The sequence below is a fragment of the Lemur catta genome, chromosome 16 (assembly GCF_020740605.2).
Source record: "Lemur catta isolate mLemCat1 chromosome 16, mLemCat1.pri, whole genome shotgun sequence".
In the NCBI taxonomy this organism is placed as follows: domain Eukaryota; kingdom Metazoa; phylum Chordata; class Mammalia; order Primates; family Lemuridae; genus Lemur; species Lemur catta.
In genome coordinates, this window is record NC_059143.1 from 42,817,839 (window position 1) to 42,838,240 (window position 20,402).

The 20,402-nt window shown below is 35.0% G+C and overlaps 1 protein-coding gene across 2 annotated transcripts in view; it reads left to right on the forward strand.

Annotated features, from left to right (window-relative positions):
- The window catches only part of MALT1 (MALT1 paracaspase), a 55,583-nt gene extending 36,291 nt beyond the window's left edge, over window positions 1–19,292 (forward strand). For both annotated transcript variants that reach the window (XM_045527448.1, XM_045527449.1), the window contains 8 exons: window positions 3,727–3,930; window positions 11,489–11,666; window positions 12,448–12,522; window positions 13,162–13,289; window positions 14,405–14,554; window positions 16,227–16,384; window positions 17,572–17,697; window positions 18,686–19,292. In XM_045527448.1, coding sequence (XP_045383404.1) covers window positions 3,727–3,930; window positions 11,489–11,666; window positions 12,448–12,522; window positions 13,162–13,289; window positions 14,405–14,554; window positions 16,227–16,384; window positions 17,572–17,697; window positions 18,686–19,126 — 1,460 coding nt within the window. In that variant the 3' untranslated portion in view covers window positions 19,127–19,292. The remainder of the gene's footprint in view (window positions 1–3,726; window positions 3,931–11,488; window positions 11,667–12,447; window positions 12,523–13,161; window positions 13,290–14,404; window positions 14,555–16,226; window positions 16,385–17,571; window positions 17,698–18,685) is intronic.
- The last annotated feature ends 1,110 nt before the right edge of the window (window positions 19,293–20,402 follow it).

Sequence of the window (20,402 nt, forward strand, 5' to 3'; positions counted from 1 at the left end):
CCCCATCTCTACAAAAAATTTTTAAAAATTAGCCAGGCATGGTAGTGCATACCTGTAGTCCCAGCTACTTGGGAGGCTGAGGCAGGAGGATCGCTTGAGCCCCGGAATTCGAGGTTACAGTGAGCCAGGATCAGGCCACTGCATTCCAGCCTGGGTGACAGAACAAGACCCTATCTCTGGAAAAAAAGAAAAAAATTAGTTTTATTATCTCTCATGATTCTGTAGGTTGGAATGGTTTTAGCAGATGGGTCTGCTGCTGCTCATCTTTCTTGGGGCCTCTCATGTGGCTGCAGTCAGTTGGCGGCTGGGATTCCAGCGTACAAGGTGGCTTCACTCACATACCTGGCACCTTAGTGGGGATTGGTGATTAAAAGAAAGATTAAAAATCAGTATCTCTCTCTCTCTGTCCTACCTTCTTCCTCTCTCTTTCCTTCCCTCGGTTTCTCTTCCCTCCCTGAGTGGTCTCTCCATATAGCTGCTTTCTTTACATAATGGCTACATCTCCAAAGTGGAAGCTGTCAGGGCTTCTTAAGGCTTAGACTCAGAACTGGCAGAATGTCACACCATATTATACTCAAAGTCACGTGCAGCCCAGATTCGGGGCTGGGTGACTACACTACACAAGGGCAAGGACACCATAGTTCATTGGGGGCCATTTGTTACCACAGCTGGACAGGTAGGTGTGGACTAGAATGTGGATGGCCCTGTATGCCAAACTAAGGAACTTGGACTTTATTTCGTAGGACATGGAGAGTCATTAAAAGACTTAGTGCATGAGAATAACAAGAACTATATATTCAACCAAATTTGATACCAAAACTCAATTTTTGATAGACATCCAAAGAGTTTATTTAACAGATACTTAATAGCATTTAATATGTACCAGGCCCTTTTCTAGGTGGTTCTGAATATTAACTCATTTTGGATAAGTAACATAATAATTAGAAGTATAGGACATGAAATTAATGATATAACACTGTACCAATTTTCGAAGAATATATTGCATTAGGCTTTGGAAGATGTCTAGGATCTTATAGTTAAAATATCTTTCTTCAGTGGTTTCATTATTCTTTTGCTTAATCAACTGGCATTTTTGTTTCCGTTTTCCAATTAATGGTTTGTGCTCAAGAAGTTGTGGCTGGCTTTTATAGTAAATGTTTTTCTACAGGAAGTTTCTTCCATTTATTTTATCACTTGAAAACCATGACCAATTGCTTACATACTTGCTGTCTTGAAGTTTCTTTGTTCCTCACTCTTATCTCCTCACATTCAGATTTATTGTTCCTTTCTCTGCCATATCTCTGAAGTCTGATTTTTCTTCTCTCTTTCTACAACTGATTTCCGGAATGGGTCTTTGTCCTCTCTTCTTTGGACCACACCAGTCAGCTTCTCTGTTTTAAATCCACCCCCATTCTCCTGTCATCCAGAAACTTTTACAAGTAGATTGGACAAGGTAAGATTTACCCATCATCTTCATCACCGTTAAATTCAAGAAAATATACTCTAAGGTATCTTAGGAACTAGCAATTAAAAATTATCATTGGAAAAAATTTTTAGAAGAGTTATAGGCAACTATCGATATATGCATTTTAAGACATGTAGTTCTCAAATTGCTGAACCCTTGCATTTTGTAAACAATACCAAGTGTTCTTTCACAGACTGATCACAAAACTGATGAATCAAGAATTGGTATCAGCAGAAACATTCCATGATGCTTAATTTGACAGCTAATTTTTTTCCCTAAAGAACCCAGTGATATTTTTCTGTTACATATTTATAACTGTTTTCTGCCAATAAAACTCAGTCTAAGATGTATATAATTAAATTACAGTGTTCCACAAAAAAGCCCACAATGATTTATAAGCACTTTACTACCTTAACAGCTTGGGTGACCTCATGCTCTAAATCCATGACTGGGTTATAATAGTGTAAACTACAGGCAGCACATTCTCTTATTTTCCCTTGCTTAGGAGAAGGTGGAACTGAATCTGTCATTCTATTGGGATTGGGTCTGAATTCTGATAGGGTTGATGAACTCACAGAAAAGCACACTGAAAATTTTCTTTCTGTAGATTAACTAGCCAACAGTCTTACTTTGGTATAAGAGTACTAGTTTATTTAAGAAGAAACTTTAAAAAGTATCACACAAGTGATACTAAGTGTTATTGCCTCCTATTGAAATCCATCCTGAGTATTCTCGGCTTTTTAATTGAACTAAAAATGTGGCATAAGTGTCATTTCATTTTTATCTAAAAAGTGCATATTTGTAAGAATAGGAAATTTGATAGAAATCTCTAAAAATGTAAATAGAATGAAGATACTGTGACAAAATTATTGAGGCTTTTCACAAAGTGGGGTTTTCTGCCTGTTTGAGAGAGTCACATTCTTTAAGTTGGGGCTAGTTTTTAACAGTAGCTTGAAGTGTTCAATGGAAACAAGAAATTTCACCAAAGAGATTTTTGGGGAAATTTAATCTTAGTGATTTAAAACATCAGAATTACATATTATAGACATTAAGTCAGGAATGTGATTATTCATGCCTGTTTCAACTTCCTATTCATAATAACTTACAAATAAACTGCTTAGCATCACTTAGTGATGGGGATTGGTCAGCAAGTCCTGGCCTGTGTCAAAGGCGGTGGCCTTCATCCTACCCACCTGGGCCTTCAGCAGTTGGCTGGTGCTACCAGGTGCTCTTGTCACACCATCTCCTCCCCTCCCTGGCATGTCTACACTGGTGTCTGCTGTGGCTTTTGCTGCACACACCTCACTGTCAAGCCGCAAGAAAAAAGTTACTGTAGCTTCTTATTGTTATGGGATGGTCTTGAATTTTTAACCTTTGACCCCATCCCAGACTATCTAAGAAGGATATAATTTTGAAGACCTCTTAAGCGCTAAGCTATGTCCACCCTTCCACAACTGTTGGACAGGCTACACACCCAATTAAGCTTGTTGGTACTTTTTAAGGTATAGATATAGATCTTTTTCCCTCTTACAAACAAGAAAACTATTTCTATCAGAACACATTATCTTTAGCAAAATCTCAGTGCACTAAGTTCAGAAAATGAACTGTTAAGACATTTATACAAAAAGTTTCACATTTCCCTAAAGTAGCCTTATCTCAGTCAAACGGGAAATATTTTTTAAAGAAGCTCTGAGGAGACAGTACGTCCACCTGGCTGCTGCAGGAAGAAAACAGTACTTGTGAAGTTCTGCTTTCTATCGTCTCTGGTATTTCCCCATACTTGCTCTCATATGAATTCTTCCTGTCCCTCTTTTAGGTATTTCTATTGTTTTTAGCCTCTTCCATTCTCAGCAAAACAGAACCTAATTTGACAGGAACCCAATTTCAAATATTCCTTGTTTAAATTTGCTCTAAAAGTCTAGTTGAATATTATTTACTGTTGTTGTAATTCCATAAAAATATACTTTAATATTAATTACCATTATGCTTCAAATAACAAATATCCTTTGCCTGGTTCTCAAAAGCATCAATAAGTTTAATTTCAGTTGTTTGAGTTTTTTAGCCTCTTGTGTTCATCAGAGCATAATGGTCCACTACATAAAGTAATAGTTCTAAAATGAAATTAAATAATAATGAAATCTTAAATGAAATAATGCAATCTTAACGCATACTTTTTTATTATTAATACAATGATACTATTTCCATAGGTTTTGTTTTTATATCCTCCTTTAAATGCCCTTCCCTTTTTTTTTTTTAAGCAGCAAAGGACAAGGTTGCTCTTTTGATAGGAAATATGAATTACTGGGAGCACCCCAAACTTAAAGCTCCTTTGGTGGATGTTTATGAATTGACCAACTTACTAAGACAGCTGGATTTCAAAGTTGTTTCACTGTTGGATCTTACTGAATATGAGATGCGTAATGCTGTGGATGAGTTTTTACTACTTTTAGATAAAGGAGTATACGGTAAGATATTTACAATCTTTGTTTTTATAATTACTTGCTATTCTTGTATGAGTTAGGTTAAGAGTTAAAAAATCAGATAAAGGTAAAGTGAACACATTGTTGAACACAAGTTTTATTTTTCTTGTTAAAAATGGTAGATTTGATCTTCATGCCATATGGATAAAATTAGCTTACTGTCTTTACTTTTTTGTTTCTTATTTTGTCAAAACAGTATTATTCTTACTAGAATTCTTACCTGTCTTTTGTGATTTCTTTTTTGTTGACTACCAGAGCTACAGTATAGTAAAGCTTGATGATGAAATAGCAAAGTATATACTCATATATGTAAAATATTACTGTGTGTGGTTTTGGAGGTTTTTAGTATAAAAGGATCTAACATAATGTATATTATATTTATTTCCTTTTCATTTTTCTAACTATTGTATATTCTAGTCTTACAATGGGAACTAGAATTGAATAAAGAAATGTTGGTGAATGAGGCATATGAAAACAATTTGTAAATTAAATATCTATACAGTTACAGTTAGAGATGCACCTCTACAAAAATTATAACAGTAAATTTTTAATGGTTTTTCCCATTCTTTCTCTTAAATATGTTAAGAACACTGCATGTATAGTAAAGAATTTTTAAAGAGACAGAGTATGCTGTCAGTAGCAAGTCATTTCTTTGGTAATTTGTTTGTTTTAATACATATTCTCTTGTTATGGAAAGGCCAGCTGTTGAGGTCATCTGAACTGTGTTTCGAACAATAGTGCTGCTTCCCATGACATTGTGCAATAACATCGGACTGCCAGGAAAGTGGCGTTTCTAGGCAATGTTGTTAGACATGCAAGCGAAAAATAAAAAGTATCAATTTAGCTTCTATATCTTTCAAATTACTCTACTTTAGTAATTTCTGGATTTAGCTTTATTACTTGTAATTAGATTGATATGATGAGATAAGCTTGGTGGAATTTCTAGTGATTCTCAAAGTAGAATTTTTAATGGAACAAAAGCCATTATTTCAAGATTCACCACACTGCTGTATAAGGGATGGAGAAAAGTCTTAAAATCTTATTTAAATGAGTTTCCTCCTCTAAATAATGAGAATTACTGTTGTGACACAAATGAAATTAGGAAGGTAAACACTTCAGATTTGAGATTTCAGCTGTCGTGCTGATGTTGTAGTAACGTAACTTTGCTTGTGAGCATCATGAAATGATGACTAATGGGTGAATCTATCCATTTTTCTCATGAAAATATGGAAGAATATACTATATAAATATGCCACCTTGGTAATTGGCTTATACAGGTTGAGCATCTCTAATCCAAAAATGTAAAATGCTAAACATTTTGAGCGCCAGCATGACAGCACAAGTGGAAAATTCCACACCTGGACTTCATGTGATGTGTTGCAATCAAAACTTTGTTTCATACACAAAATTATTTAAAATATTGCATAAAATTATCTTTAAGCTATGCGTATAAGATGTATATGAAACATAAATGACTTTCATGTTTAGACGTGAGTCCCATCCCCAAGATATGTCATTATGTGTGTGCAGATATTCCAAAATCCAGAAAAATGCAAAACACAAAACACTTCTGATCCCAAGCATTTCAGATAATGGTTACTCAACCTGTATTTTCAGTCCAGAATCAGGTGAATTGTTTTGAATATTTTTTATATAATCTTTCTCAGTTTTTAAGGTGCCTGCATGGCTTAAATAAGAAAAGGTTTTCAAACCTTCACTAGAAGTGATGAGGTGTAAGGGAAAAAACATTGGCCAATTTAGGTTTCTGGATTGGTGAAGTATTTAAAGAGTAAGGGAGTTATGTGAAGAATTATGATCTTGATTGTTTATTTTCATTTCTTACTGACATTGTCATCTTGGCTTTTTAAGCCGTTTGTTTGGCTTTTTAAATCAAAACCTTTAATTGTGCCTGCTAAGTAGAGAACCAGAAATATAAAAAACTATGTCAAGATTTCAGTTGAGGCTAAAGCTTTGCCCCGCTATAAGTACATCATCTTGGAGTACAGAATAAAGAGGCATATCAAAGCAAAATGGCAGCTTAAGAAAGTTAGAAAATTTTTAAATCCTACTGATTCATGTCTTAACAGGATGGCTGCATTATATTTTGAAGTATTGTGAATATCCCAAACACCAGACACATCTACATTAAATGTAAGTGTGGTAGAGGCTTGAGGGTTTAGGGCATACCATAAAGAAACGTTTAATTTTTTTTTTTTTTTTTGGACTATACCTCTAGTCCAAAATCCTTTAGTTGATCTCCCCAGGTGACTCAGTACTTGAGGGGTCTGGGGGGAGGATGGAAGGCAGAGTCACAGGAATTTCAGCATGAACAATTTTAGATACGGACAACAGAAGGACTCAAGTTTATGCCCTTTTATATTATATTGCCCACAGGTTTGTAAAAGAAATAGAAATTACAACAGAACAGAAAATAATTCACTTTTAAACACATATAGACATAAAAAATAAGAACCAAAAATAAAAACAACTGACTTATATGTCCTAGAAGATATTAATAAATCAGGATAAAGATTTCTAGTTATCTTATACAGACAACTAGGATAAAGAGTAACTATTTGGCCTGAAATCTACCCCACCAAATGCCTTTCTCTATTCATTTAATACAGCTTAGCTGTGCTTTTGTGAGAAGAATATGAGAGTCTGGTCAGAATATGGCAAAGGCTTATTTACCCTGGAGGAGTCATTCAGTGCACGTAGCTCAGTGGTTAAGCAGTGGGCCAAAGCTTTGGCTTTTCTGCTTACTAGCTGTATAACTGTGGTTGAGTTATTTATCTTTTCTAAGCCAAAAGGGATCTGTAAAATGAATTGACCTGAATTAATGAGATTGTTACAGGATAAGCAAGATAAAATTATTATCCCCATGCCTGGAATACTAAAAATGCTGAAAATATTATAGCCATTATTATTGTAATTTCCTGACAATTTATTAAAGAAATTTAAATGCTTTTTCACCTTTAGATTGGGGATTTGGACTAGGTAGCATTCTACTTCATGCCTCAATTATAGAAAAACAGCTTTCACCAGTTTTTACGTATTAAGGATCTGCCAGAGGTTTCTTTAGGGGGAAAAGGGGGAAGAAGTTTAAAGCAATAGTGTAGTAAAACAATAAAAAACTGATACACTGACATTTTATATTTTCTGAGAGTAAAGTTAACCAAAAAGATAGTAGTTGGTGGGAGGAGGGGAGAGAATGGGTGAAATTATACCGAATGGGTACAGTGTACACTATCTGGGTGATGGGCACACTTACAACTTTGACTCAAGCAGTACAAAAGCAATCCACGTAACCAAAACATTTGTACCCCTGTAATATTCTGAAATAAAATTTTTAAAAGCCAGTAGTCGATTATAGAGACAATTTAACATAGCACAGCAGTTAAGCTGGCCTGCATCCACATTCCAGTTATATCACTGATTAATCATTTGTATTTGGGTGAGCTTTTAAACCTCACGGTGTCTCAGTTTTTATATCTGTAAAAGGGGAGTGATAATATCACCTCCCTTGTTATGAGCTATATGTTATGAGAATTATAGGGGATAATACAACTAAAGAACTTTTTTGGAACCATGCCTGGCACATAGTGAGTGCTGTGCAAGTCCACTGGTGGTGGTGGTTGCTGGTCTCATGAGTGCACGTGCTAGGTGGAGTGCAAATTCACTCAAGTGGGAAACTTTTCTATTTAAATGATTATTTTTTCTGTAGACAAAAATAAATATCTGTGACAAATTATATTCTTGGAAGTCATGTTCCTGAGAAATAAAATTCCCTAAAGATCTAATCTGAAGAATTATATTTCTAACTACATTTAAGTTCTTTGACATTTATAAAGATGTCTGATTGAGTAGTGGGATAGTTAATTAAATGAATGAGTATTACTAGAGATGGAATTTTAAAAAAACAATGATCTGGGCTAGTTTGTTTTACGTTAAAGTATTTAATCCCCCTCAATATAATTTGGTTGCAGACTTTGATACAAGATGCTTGCCCTTTTCATAAGTCATTTTGGGGAGGAGAAAAAGTATTGTGGTGTCAGTTCCTTAATTTTGACATTTGTAGGGCTGGGCTTGTGGCATTGATATCATGGAACCACACTTGGGTTTTCCCTGGACGAATGGAAGCTAAGCCTGTCCTTGATGTTGTTGCTTCTCTCCAGTCAAGTCTTGCTGGAGCCAGAATATGTTACATGACCTGAGGGAGGCAGGCAGGCTTTCTGGTCGGTTGTCTCTAATACCAGTTGTTGAAATACCACCATTGCTTCTAGAAGTCAGACTCCAGATGTGACTCTGTCTTGATCGGTTTGCATTGTTAATCTAATGCAACACAGTAAGTGTTTACTGAGTTCCCATCATATCCATAATCCAGATAAGGGGTATGCTATGTGCTGAGGGAGATAAAGAAAATAAAGAACATGATCTGTCCTCCTACGGAAATTATAGTCCCTTAATATAAGGGAGGAAAAAGCCATAAATCGAGGCCAAACACCTATCAGCTATGTAGTTTTAAACAGATCATTTACTCTTTTAAATTTAATTTTCTCATCTGTAAAATAAGGGTAGAAATCATTTAAAGATTGTTACGTGGATTAAAATTAGATTGTGTGTATCAGAGTACTTTGAAAACCAAGAAAATGTTATACAGGTTGAATATCTCTAATTGAAAAATCCAAAACACTTCTTATGCCAAACGTTTTGGATAAGGGGTGTTCACCTGTACAAATGTAAAAGATTAATGTCAACATGATCTTTTTTTAATCCAAAAAACTAAGTAGAGGCTGGGTGCGGTGGCTCACTCCTATAATCCTAGCACTCTGGGAGGCTGAGGCGAGAGGATCACTTGAGGTCAGGAGTTTGAGACCAGACTGAGCAAGAGTGAGACTCTACTAAAAACAGAAAAATTAGGCAGGCAACTAAAAACACAAACAAGAAAATTAGCCGGGTGTGGTGGTGAGCACCTGTAGTCCCAGCTACTTGGGAGGCTGAGGCAGGAGGATTGCTTGAGCCCAGTAGTTTGAGGTTGCTATGAGCTAGGCTGACGCGATGACACTCTAGCCTGGGCAACAGAGACTCTGTCTCAGAAACAAAACAAAACAAAACAAAAAAACTAAGTAGATGTAAGACTGTACAATGTCAGTAAAAGCCAGTATGTGATTAAGTGTCAAAAAGTGCTACTGCAGCATTTCAAGGGAGGGAGAGATTGAAATGCATGAGAAAGCTAGAAACCAGGTGATAACTTGCCAAAGATTCTGTACTTTTGAGATAACCTTTGAGGGTTGGTTAAGGTTTGAGTAGATAGAAAGGAGACATAATAACTGGAGAAAAATCATGAAAGTTAAAAATAAGCTTATCTCACTCTAGAAGCAGTAAAGAGACTGGTGAGAAGTAGAATCATATTTTGAATACTTGATAGAAGAGTATAAATTTCACTCTTTAAAGTGTAATTCAGTGGTTTCAGTATCTTCAGAAAGTTGGGCATCAGTCAGCACTGCATGACTCCATAATATTTTTATCACTTCAAAAAGAAACCCCATACCCATTAGCAGTCACTCCCATTCCTCCTTACCCAGCCCCTGCCAACCACAAATCTGTTTTCTGTCTGTCTCTTTGGAGTTGCCTGTTCTGGACATTTCTTATAAATAGAATCATTCAATATGTGGCTTTTTATGTCTGGCTTCTCTCACTTAGCATAACATTTTCAGGGTTCATCCATATTGTAGCATGTACTAGAACTTCATTATTTTAGAGTTAGATAATATTTCATTGTATGATTATACCACATTTTGTTTATCCATTCATCAGCAGATGGACATTTTTGGATATTATGAATAATACTGCTATGTGCATTTGTGTACACATTTTTGGGTGGGTGTAAGTTCCCACTGCCCTTGGGTATATACCCAGGAGTAGAATTGCTGGGTCATATGGTTAGCCTATATTTAACTTTTTGAGGAACTCTTAAACTTTCCAAAGGTCTTATACCATTTTTCACTTCCACCAAAAATGAATGAGGGTTCCAATTTCTCTGCATCCTTGTCAGCACTTATTACTGTCTGTTCTTTTTATTATAGCCATCCCAATAAGTATGAAGAGGTATCTTACTGTGGTTTGGATCTGCATTTCACTAGTGTCTCATGATGTTAAGCATCTTTTTCATGTGCATATTTGCTATTCGTATATCCTCTTTGGAGAAGTGTTTATTCAAATCCTTTGCCTATTGTAAAATTGGGTTATTCTTTTTGTTGATGAGCTGAAGAGTTTCTTATTCTTGATGGAAGTTGTCCTTATCAAATAATGATATGCGGACATTTTCTCCTCTTGTGTGGTTAGCTTTTCACTTGCCTCATCTTTTTTGCTTATTAAAGTAGATCCACCTCCTTCATCATGATTTTCAAAACTGTGCACTCTTATTTTCCCTATCTGTATACTCTTATTTTCATTTACAACCATAATTTAATTTCTTGCCAGGCCAGTTTCTTCTTTGCTAGCTGTCATTCCAGGTCTAAGCCTTGTTAGTTTCTGTTCTCCTGCCCATGATGTACCTTGCATGCTCACTCGCTCACTTTCTCTCTCTCTGCCTTTCCAGATTCTACCCGTCCTCTCAAGACCATCCCCCGTTGTTTACCTCGTACTGATATTCCTCTCTGCACTTCGCTCATTTCATACATTGTTGCCCTAATATGATGTGTGGCATTTAACTATATGCTGACTTTCATTGTTGATTAATAACATGAGCATGGCTGAATCTCCAGCTAGTTTGCAAGATCCTAGAGGGCAGGAACTTTGTCTTTTTCATTTCCCTCAGTGCCTACATGATTGTATTGAGTGCACACGTGAGCTACAGTATAAACCCACAGTGAAGAAATGGGTGTATCCATTTTCTCATTTTACCACAAATGCTGTATGTGTAAGAGTAATTTTCCTCATTTTAATAGAAATTCAAGAAAAGCAGAACCTGGATTCTGCCCTCTAGGATTAGGTGAAGCAAGTTGTCTTTAGTTCTGAGAGCCACATTCTCTGTTGGGAGAGTTGGGGCTATAATTACAATGAATTAGCTATTTTTGGTTCCCTAAGTGCCTTTTACTGTTAACTTTAAAATACCATATAAAAAAATCCCTGCTCTGTGCCAGGGATACACGAATAATTGTAAGACTGTCTCTGTTCTGAAAAATCTCCTAGCTTCATGTAGGAGACAGATGAGTCAAAGAAGCCCTAGGCCACCTTCTTTTATACATCATAATATAAAATTGCATTTCATTTTATACCATTGATTACAAATCTAATGCATTTATGAATTAGAATACACTTCAGACAGCATTTTGGTATTTTAAATGCATCATTTAAGTTAAGACTGTTGACAAAATAATTTTAAATGCAAATTAACATTGACTTTATAATCGGGTATTGCTTAAATAGGCTTGCGTCAATTTGAAGAAAATAAAAGTCATAGTTTTTTTTAAATAATGATGCTATGTGTTTAGAGTGTATTTAGAATTAACACCTCCCTTTTTTCTCTCTCTCTCCTCAGGGTTATTATACTATGCAGGACATGGTTACGAAAACTTTGGGAACAGCTTTATGGTCCCTATTGATGCTCCAAATCCATACAGGTCTGAAAATTGCCTATGTGTACAAAACATACTGAAATTGATGCAAGAAAAAGAAACTGGACTCAATGTGTTCTTGTTGGATATGTGTAGGAAAAGGTAAAATTTCTAATATTTTTTAAACAGTTTATATTAGAGTTAAATATCAACCTTGACAAATTAAACCCTAAGGCAAACCTGTGATATGCTAAGAACCATTTGAGTTCGTGAATTTTAGATTACACCTTGAAACCGAAAGAATAAAACTAGAGGAAAATATATTTATTCCATTTATATGTGATTATATTAACTCTTTTCCTATTTGCCATAGAACACAAATGAAGAACTAAGGGGCGTGGGTGCTTATACTAGAAGGGATTCAACTTTCTGGAATGCCTTTAGGTGTCTACTAATCACCACAGTTATTCCCTCGGGACTTAACAAAACCAACACCTGCAGAGTTAGGGCCTCTGGTCACTAGTCGGTCCTGGTCTTGGAGATACAGAAAGTAGAGCTGAAGCAGGTGTTTGAAGATTCGGACCCCATTTGTCTGCCGTTGCCTTACTAGGGAATAGAAGCAATGACTCTTCCTCCCAGATTTTCTATTTTTTGCTTGCTCAGCATTTACCTAGTAAAATTCAATGCCAGAGTTCAAATGCAACTCCAGTTTTAAAGCTAAAAGGAAAGATATGACTGTCTACTGTCTTAATAGTGTAGGAGCCCTCGGTTATTTTGGGTTAATATGTAGCTGACAAGATGAAAGAAGTTTGAGTCTATAGTTTTAAATTGTATATACTAAAATAGTATTATATTTTCTTATTATATTATTTTATACTCTTTTAAGAATGCTGTTTAATTTCACATTTGTATCTGCCCTTCTCTCTTTCCCCCTTTTAAATAGAAATGACTATGATGATACCATTCCAATCTTGGATGCACTAAAAGTCACTGCCAATATTGTGTTTGGATATGCCACGTAAGAAAATTTTATGTTTATGTTGAAGATTCCACTATTCTTTCATGTCTTCTTTTTGATTGTAGATTAAAGGCCTTAGAAATATCCATAGACATCTAGGCATAAATTTGTCTCCTTTATATTCCTGGTAGAAAATTCTAAGTAATTGACTTTAGCATTTCATGTCTTCCTATCTTATCACTAAGCCTGAAAGCATTTAGCTCCTGCTTAAAGGTTAACTCTTCAATTAGGGATGTCAAGCAAGGAGCAGGAAAGATAAGGAGGCTCAACTGTGTGCAAAAGTCCCATGTGGCAAGTTGCCTTTTTTAAATTTTCTTTTTTTCTAATTATTTTTATTGGATATTGACAGATTATAGTTGTATATTTGTGGGGTACGAAGTGATGCTATGATGTATGTATTTAATGTGGAATGGCTGAATTAAGTTAATTAACATATCTACCACCTCCGATACTTACCATTTTTTCCTCCTGTCTCACTGAAATATTGTACCCTTTAATCAGCATCTCCTCAGCCCCCATCCCCCTGCTTCTATAAGTTCTTTTTTTTTTTTTTTTTAGCTTCCACATGTAAGTGAGGACATGTGGTATTTGCCTTTCTGTGCCTGGTTCATTTCACTTCTTTATTTTGTTGTTCTCAAGGTGTCAAGGAGCAGAAGCTTTTGAAATCCAGCATTCTGGATTAGCAAATGGGATCTTTATGAAATTTTTGAAAGATAGATTATTAGAAGACAAGAAAATTACTGTGTTACTGGATGAAGTTGCAGAAGGTAAAATAAAAAATAAAGAGAAAACTACTTGGAAAAAGGAGAGAGAGAGGGAAATACAACTCCTCAGGGTTCCCTGTTGGTGATTGTTTTATTCTTGCTGTTACTGTATGGGTTTGGAATTAGTGTTTACTTTATAAAACAATTTTTTTCTGTAATGTTCAACAGCACACCTGCTATTTAATTTCTTCCTTCCTTCCCTGTTGACTCAGCCGCAAGCCATCTGTGCAGCATTACTTAGACTCCAGGGCTGACCCCAGGCACCATTGTGAAATAAGGTTTAATCCTGAAAGCTCTACGTTATTTCTATACCTAGTGCCTTGGTGCTGCCAAATCTGCTTACTTGCCCAAAAAATGTCCTATGAGCAGTCTCTCCCAGGGTTAGAGAAGACTTTACAGAAATTTTGAGACCCCGCTAGAAAAAGCTGAGTTCATTTTTTTCTTGATAAACTTAGTAGTTTTAAAATCCTGTTTTAAGGATATCCAAGTGCAAGATTAATTTTCATAAATATCACATAATGTGCTTGAGAAAAAAATGGAAATTCTCTATAGTTATTGCATGTAGAACTCCATATGTCCATTATTTATGAATACCTATACATGAGTAAAAATTAAAATATGCATGGGAATATACATACAACATTAGGTAATGGTTACTTCAAGTCAGGGAAGAGGAGTGGTGGTGCTTTAACCAGATGGGTGGTTTTAACACATTATTTCCTGTTTTAAAAATAAAGATATTTGAGGTAAATGTGGCTTGTTTTAATGTGGCAAATTATCATGGCTGCTCTTTTAGTCAAGAAATATACTTTTAGTTCTTTGTGGATTTTAAGGCCTAGGACATTAGGGATCTTTAAATAGACTTATGGAAGATAAAAGCTAGGAAGCGACCTTTAAAAGTGAACTGGTGCAATAATTTTGTGTGTTTGTTCACTGCTACATCCCCAGCACCTTAAACCATATGTGGCACATAGTAGGTACTCAGGAAATATTTATTGAGTGAATGAATGATATTGAGAATATAACCTGATTTGTAGGAAAGTTCTTAGCCTAAATATTTAAAACATAACAAAAGAATTGGTGGTCTTAAAAATAATATTTACTTTCTTATCTTTTAGATATGGGGAAATGCCACCTTACCAAAGGCAAACAGGCACTAGAGATTCGAAGTAGTTTATCTGAGAAGAGAGCACTTACTGATCCAATACAGGGAACAGAACATTCTGCAGAATCTCTGGTGCGGAATTTACAGTGGGCCAAGGCTCATGGTATGGTAAAGTCTATTGTTTGTGAGATCTTTCTATAATATACTTATGTTAAATCATTAAGTTTTTTCTTTTCTCCCAATTTCATAGTGAAAATATTTTGGCCCTAGTAGGCAGATCCAAAACTAAACAAATGTTTTAATTATGGATATTACACTGATATATTTGATGTTGGAAATATCAAATTATTTAACTTATTATTTTCACCATTGGTAAAATTTAAATGATGATTTTTAAATTTTTCTATTTTTAAAATGAAAAATTTTTCTATTTTTAAAATTTTTAAAACGGTTAATTTTCCATTTGTCTAATATGAGTCTCCTAAATTGTGACCCGTTGAAGTGTGCAGCTGTCAAAATCAGCCAGTCTGGGTTCTGATTGGTCTGTATCACTTGATATAAACATGTTACCTATAAAATAGGGATAAGAAATAGTACCTACTTTATATGGTGGTAGAGATCTACACTTGTAGAGACATGCATGGTGCTTAGCAAATGTTCTGTGCTCATAAATATTACCGAACATTCTCTCAGACACTGGTATTGGTAGATTGGGTGGTGAAGAGGAAAGAAGATGAGATAAAAATCGTATCTGTGGCTTAATTACCATTTAGTAATTCTGTGTGATTTAGTGAAAAAATAAGTTTAAATTGTTGACTGAAATAAAGATTTTGGATTTTCTGTGAGTCCCAAATATCTGTTCTGTGAATCTCTTATTATAGATAATTGAAAAATAATTGTATTTATTGAGTTTCTATAAAATATCTTTATTTTCAAAATAGTTTTTGTTCTCTGAGTTATATTTTTGGTAAATTAAAGTTTAAGCACATTAAATGTAAAATACCATAAATGTATTATCTTGCCATTCTAGATAACTGGATAAGTAACTGAAATTGTATTTTCCCTAAAAAAGATCTAAACAGCAACAATAACAAAAATACAGTGGTACAGATCAACAGTGAACAAAACCTTTTATAAAATGAAACTAAAAGATCAAACAGTATTTGTAACAAATGTAATACGTAGGTAACTTTTTAATAATAAAGAGCTCATACAAAATGGTAAGAGAAAAAACATTAAGACTCCTTCCTCAATAAATCAGTAAATGATGCTAAGTTCAACAATCCACACAGTTGGAAATAAACTAATAATTAAGAAAGAAATCTAGCAAATGCTGGATTTAAATAGTAATTAAGAAATAATGAAAACTATGATGATGTATTTCTTTTTAGGATCCCATCAAATAGACAAACTTTAAAAATTGATATTATCCTTTTTGGAAATGTTATAATGAAACTAGTATATTTATATTCTATATAAATTGAAAACAGTTTATCCCATATGTGAGGAACCATTACATAGCTAAAGTCTACATTCTTAAAGCATTAAATATGTGTATGAGAAATACTGATTACAATAGAAAAACAGTAAAACACGGAGGTAGTACAGATGTTCAAGAGTTAGCAGAATGGTTAAAGGTAACAAACTATAGTGTGGCCATTAATTTTGTATGTATGTGTGTGTTTAAACAATATGTTAGTTATATAATATTTTTAAGTAAAAGAAAGCCTCTAACCATATTCTGCCCCATAAAAGGTATTTTATGTTTATCATCAGAAAACTTAACCAAGCACTCTTTAAATAATTTTTTGTAAGTTCTTACTGTTCTTTTTCAGAACTTCCAGAAAGTATGTGTCTTAAATTTCAGTGTGGTGTTCAGATTCAATTAGGATTTGCAGCTGAGTTTTCCAACGTCATGATAATCTATACAAGTATAGTTTACAAGCCACCTGAGATAATAATGTGTGATGCCTATGTTACTGATTTTCCACTTGTAAGTCTCTCCTTTTTTCTTTTATTTAAAATATAATGATGTATTCTCACTTATTAAGACTAAATTTTTAAAAACAAAGTCGATGGTAAATATAAAGGAAATATGTATATATTTATATAAGTGTATATATGTATGTTTATTTGTAGTTTAGTAACCCTGATCATAATATTTAATAATAACCAAAATACCTCAGGTTTATCAAATATAGAAATATCTAAAGTTCACTCCAGAAGGATGCCTTTAATTTCTCATATCCTAAATAGGATATCAAATGTAAAGAAATAAAATGTGCAATACATATGTCAAGAATAATTTCCTTTTAAAAACTTGTGTTTCCAATATGTTATTGTAAGTTCTGTCTTATTTGGCAAGTTAAGGTAGTATCCCAGAAGAACAGAAATCTAGCTCTTTCTTCAAACATTTAGGTATGGTACTTATTTTATGTTGGTCTAAAGAAGCCAGTAAATAGAACCCCTCTTTCCTACATAGGTGTGACAAACTGAGAAGTAAGCAAGGAGTAAGACAAACAGAAACCCAGCGTATCGCTTTTATTACTGCTAGAGGCTTCACGGAGGACATTGCTTCATGTGAGAGCAGATGGTCTAGCACCAAACCCCAGAATTCGATAAGTCAGCCCTGCGCCCCAGTCACAGCAGCACCAGGCAGGGATAGGCCTCCCAGGGTGCTGAGGAGGGGCAGAGGCTGGGGGCTTCTCTCTGGAGGAGCAGAACACCTCTTGCTCTTGGCCAGTGGGCCGGCCATAAATGAAGAAAAGGGGAAAGGTTGCCTTCGGCATGCCCATTTATTCTTCTTAAATATGCTAATCATATATATCCCCCTGCACCTTCCCAAAAGTGACGACACAGAGGGAGAGAACCCAGGAGTCACACACTAATGGGGCTCTCTCCACTTACAAGGAAACATGAGTAGGTTAAGAAGTGTTCCTAGGAATGGTTTGAAAGGAAACTCTCCTTTCAGAGCTCACTTTCTAAATGGTTTAGTGCAGAATTGAGAGTTCCTGTTATAACCATAGAATGTTGGTTTCATTGTTTCTTTAATCCTGAATTAGGAATAACCTACTCAGACCAAAATTCATGAAAGAGCAATACCTGTTAAAATATCTTATGTCATAAACTATGTGGTGACTGTCATTAACCTCATCATTTACATTCACTTTTTTTTCACAGGACCTAGATATTGATCCAAAAGATGCAAATAAAGGCACACCTGAAGAAACCGGCAGCTACTTGGTATCAAAGGATCTTCCCAAGCATTGCCTCTATACTAGACTCAGTTCACTGCAAAAATTAAAGGTTGCTACTTTTCCTGTTTGTAGCTACTAATAGAAAACTTCATGGAACTGGAAGTTCATTTCAGCATAGACCATAGATGTGCTGAAGTAGAGATAACTGATCTGCACTGAGTCTCATCAGTGCTTACCCTCCATGTTGTTGAAAAGTTAGGAACATAGAGCATATTCTACTTTTAAATATCATAGTATTTTCAAATAATCATTTCTTAGTTCTGTGACTTTCTACAGAACATACAACAAATTAGAATTGGAACTTCTTTTCAATCTTTTTTCATTTCTAGTTGACTTACAAATGAGAAGCTAGTTGTATATGGTTGAGCATCCTAATAAAAGCATATCCTTACAGAAATTGAGATTTTAATTTGTTCATAGCTGCATGACCATAAAACATATCAGCCAAAACTCAGGAATAGAAAGGGCCATATTGACAGTTACATAAGAACAATAGGCATAAATCTATTGTCACCCTGTTTATTAGCTCATCTACTTCAAGTCTCCTCTTCTCTTAGAAATTTAGCCCATTATCTGATTCAGTTATATTTTCTACCTATGATTGTGGATTATTATTTATAATATCTTAAAAATAGCTTAAGCTTTTGACCTAGGTGTAAAGCCAGATCGCTTTTTATTAAAGGATAACTCCCCATCTCCAACAATAGGATCAGATAAGTTTCCTAAGCCCCACTGCTTAGAAAATATCTTTTCACTCTTCATGAGGAATAGAATATAAGACCTCTGTGATTTCGACTATTTACAGTAGTAAGGACTACAATTCTACTAAATTCTTGAGTATTGAATGAAGGAAAAAGAAGATAAGTATAGCTGGCCTTTCTCAGTTTAGGGCAGATGCAAAGGATACCTTGATTTGGAACCTGGGAAAGAGGGATGGCTGGATTTTTGTGTTGGGGTGTGTGTGTGTGTAATACTTTAAGAGTGATATATTTTCACTGTTGATGTAGATAATGAACCTCATTTTTTTTCCTTTTCAGGAACATCTGATCTTCACAGTATGTTTATCGTATCAATACTCAGGATTGGAAGATACTGTAGAGGAAAAGCAGGAAGTGAATGTTGGGAAACCTCTCATTGCTAAATTGGACATCCATCGAGGTTTGGGAAGGAAGACTTGCTTTCAGACCTGCCTTATGTCTAATGGCCCTTATCAGAGCTCTGTGTCCACCTCAGGAGGAGCAGGACATTATCACTCATCTCAAGACTCATTCCATGGTGTTTACCATTCGCATCTTGGTAATTCGAATAATGTCATGCCATCAGATAGTTGTCACTGCAGCCGGACTCCAGATGCGTTTATTTCAAGTTACCGTGCTCACCATTATTCATGCCAGTTTGGTAGAAGTAATGTGCCAGTAGAAACAACCGACGAAATACCATTTAGTTTCTCTGACAGACTCAGAATTTCTGAAAAATGACACCTTTGTTTTTTGAATTTAGCATAATTACTAGATGACTCATGAAATAGTACTGTACCTTTGTAAAGTAAGGCAGCGTGAAAATATGTAGAGAGAGAAAATTAGTAACAGCTGGTTCATAGCAAACTCAGGACTTTGAAATGTTGGCATTACATCATTTAATCACTTCTTTCTCTTTTTGAAGATTTTGTGAGTTGGTTGATCTGTTTTATAAGAATGAAGTGTGGGTGTGTATGTGTTTATGTGTAAATAACAAAGATATTTTCATTTGGACCACTTGGAAGTAAGAGCAGTGGGAATGGCATTATTGTCAAATATGTGTATTGTATTTTTAGCACCAGAAAGAACCTTGCTGATGATCGGGCTTAACCCAGTTTTACTAGTGGGAGAAATAGAGGCATCTAAATTAGAGCACCAGAACCGAGACCTCCAGAATTCTATTCCAGTGTTTTTTCCACTACACACTGCCTTCCTGACAGGTTCTGAGACAGGTAATATTTTTGTAGATAGATTAGAATATATTTATATATGTATAAATATATAGATATGCATATCTGTGTATTATCTCAATGTACAAATTTTAGTTGGTGATTATAGGACTTTGCTGCAAGTGTCAGTTAAGAGATTTGTGTATAAGTCTTATGTAGAACAGGCTGAAATTTCTTGTTTGTAAGATTATGATACCACAGGAGAGGTGAGGATTTCCTGTTTGTCTATGTTAAAGCTAAATAGCAGAGGTTAAGAATCAAAATATAATTGAGTAATTTTGATAGCTGCTTATCTGACTGTTCCCAACATTGGAAGTGTTTTCCTTGATAACATGTATTTTGTTCTTGAATTTTACTGGCCTTAAGCAATAGTAGCCTTATCACCATTGGTTCTACCTAAAAGCAGGCTAAAAAGGTAACTGACAATAACAACAACAACAAAAAGATTGAATTAGTAATTTTTAAAGTCTCACAAAGAAAATCCCAGACGTAGATGGCTTCACTGCTGAATTCTACCAAACATTAAAATTAGCCTTAGTTCTTTGTAAACTCTTCCTAGGAAAAGAAGAGAGAACACTTCCCAACTCATCCTTTGAGGCCAGTGTTCCCCTGACACCTGAACCAAACAAAAATACCACAAGAAAACAAAACTATTCCTTACAGACACAAAAATCATTAACAAAATACTAGCATACTGAATCCAGCAACATATAAAAAGGATTATACATCATGACCAAGTGGGATTTATCCCAGGAATTCAAGGTTGGTTTGACATCTAAAAATTAATT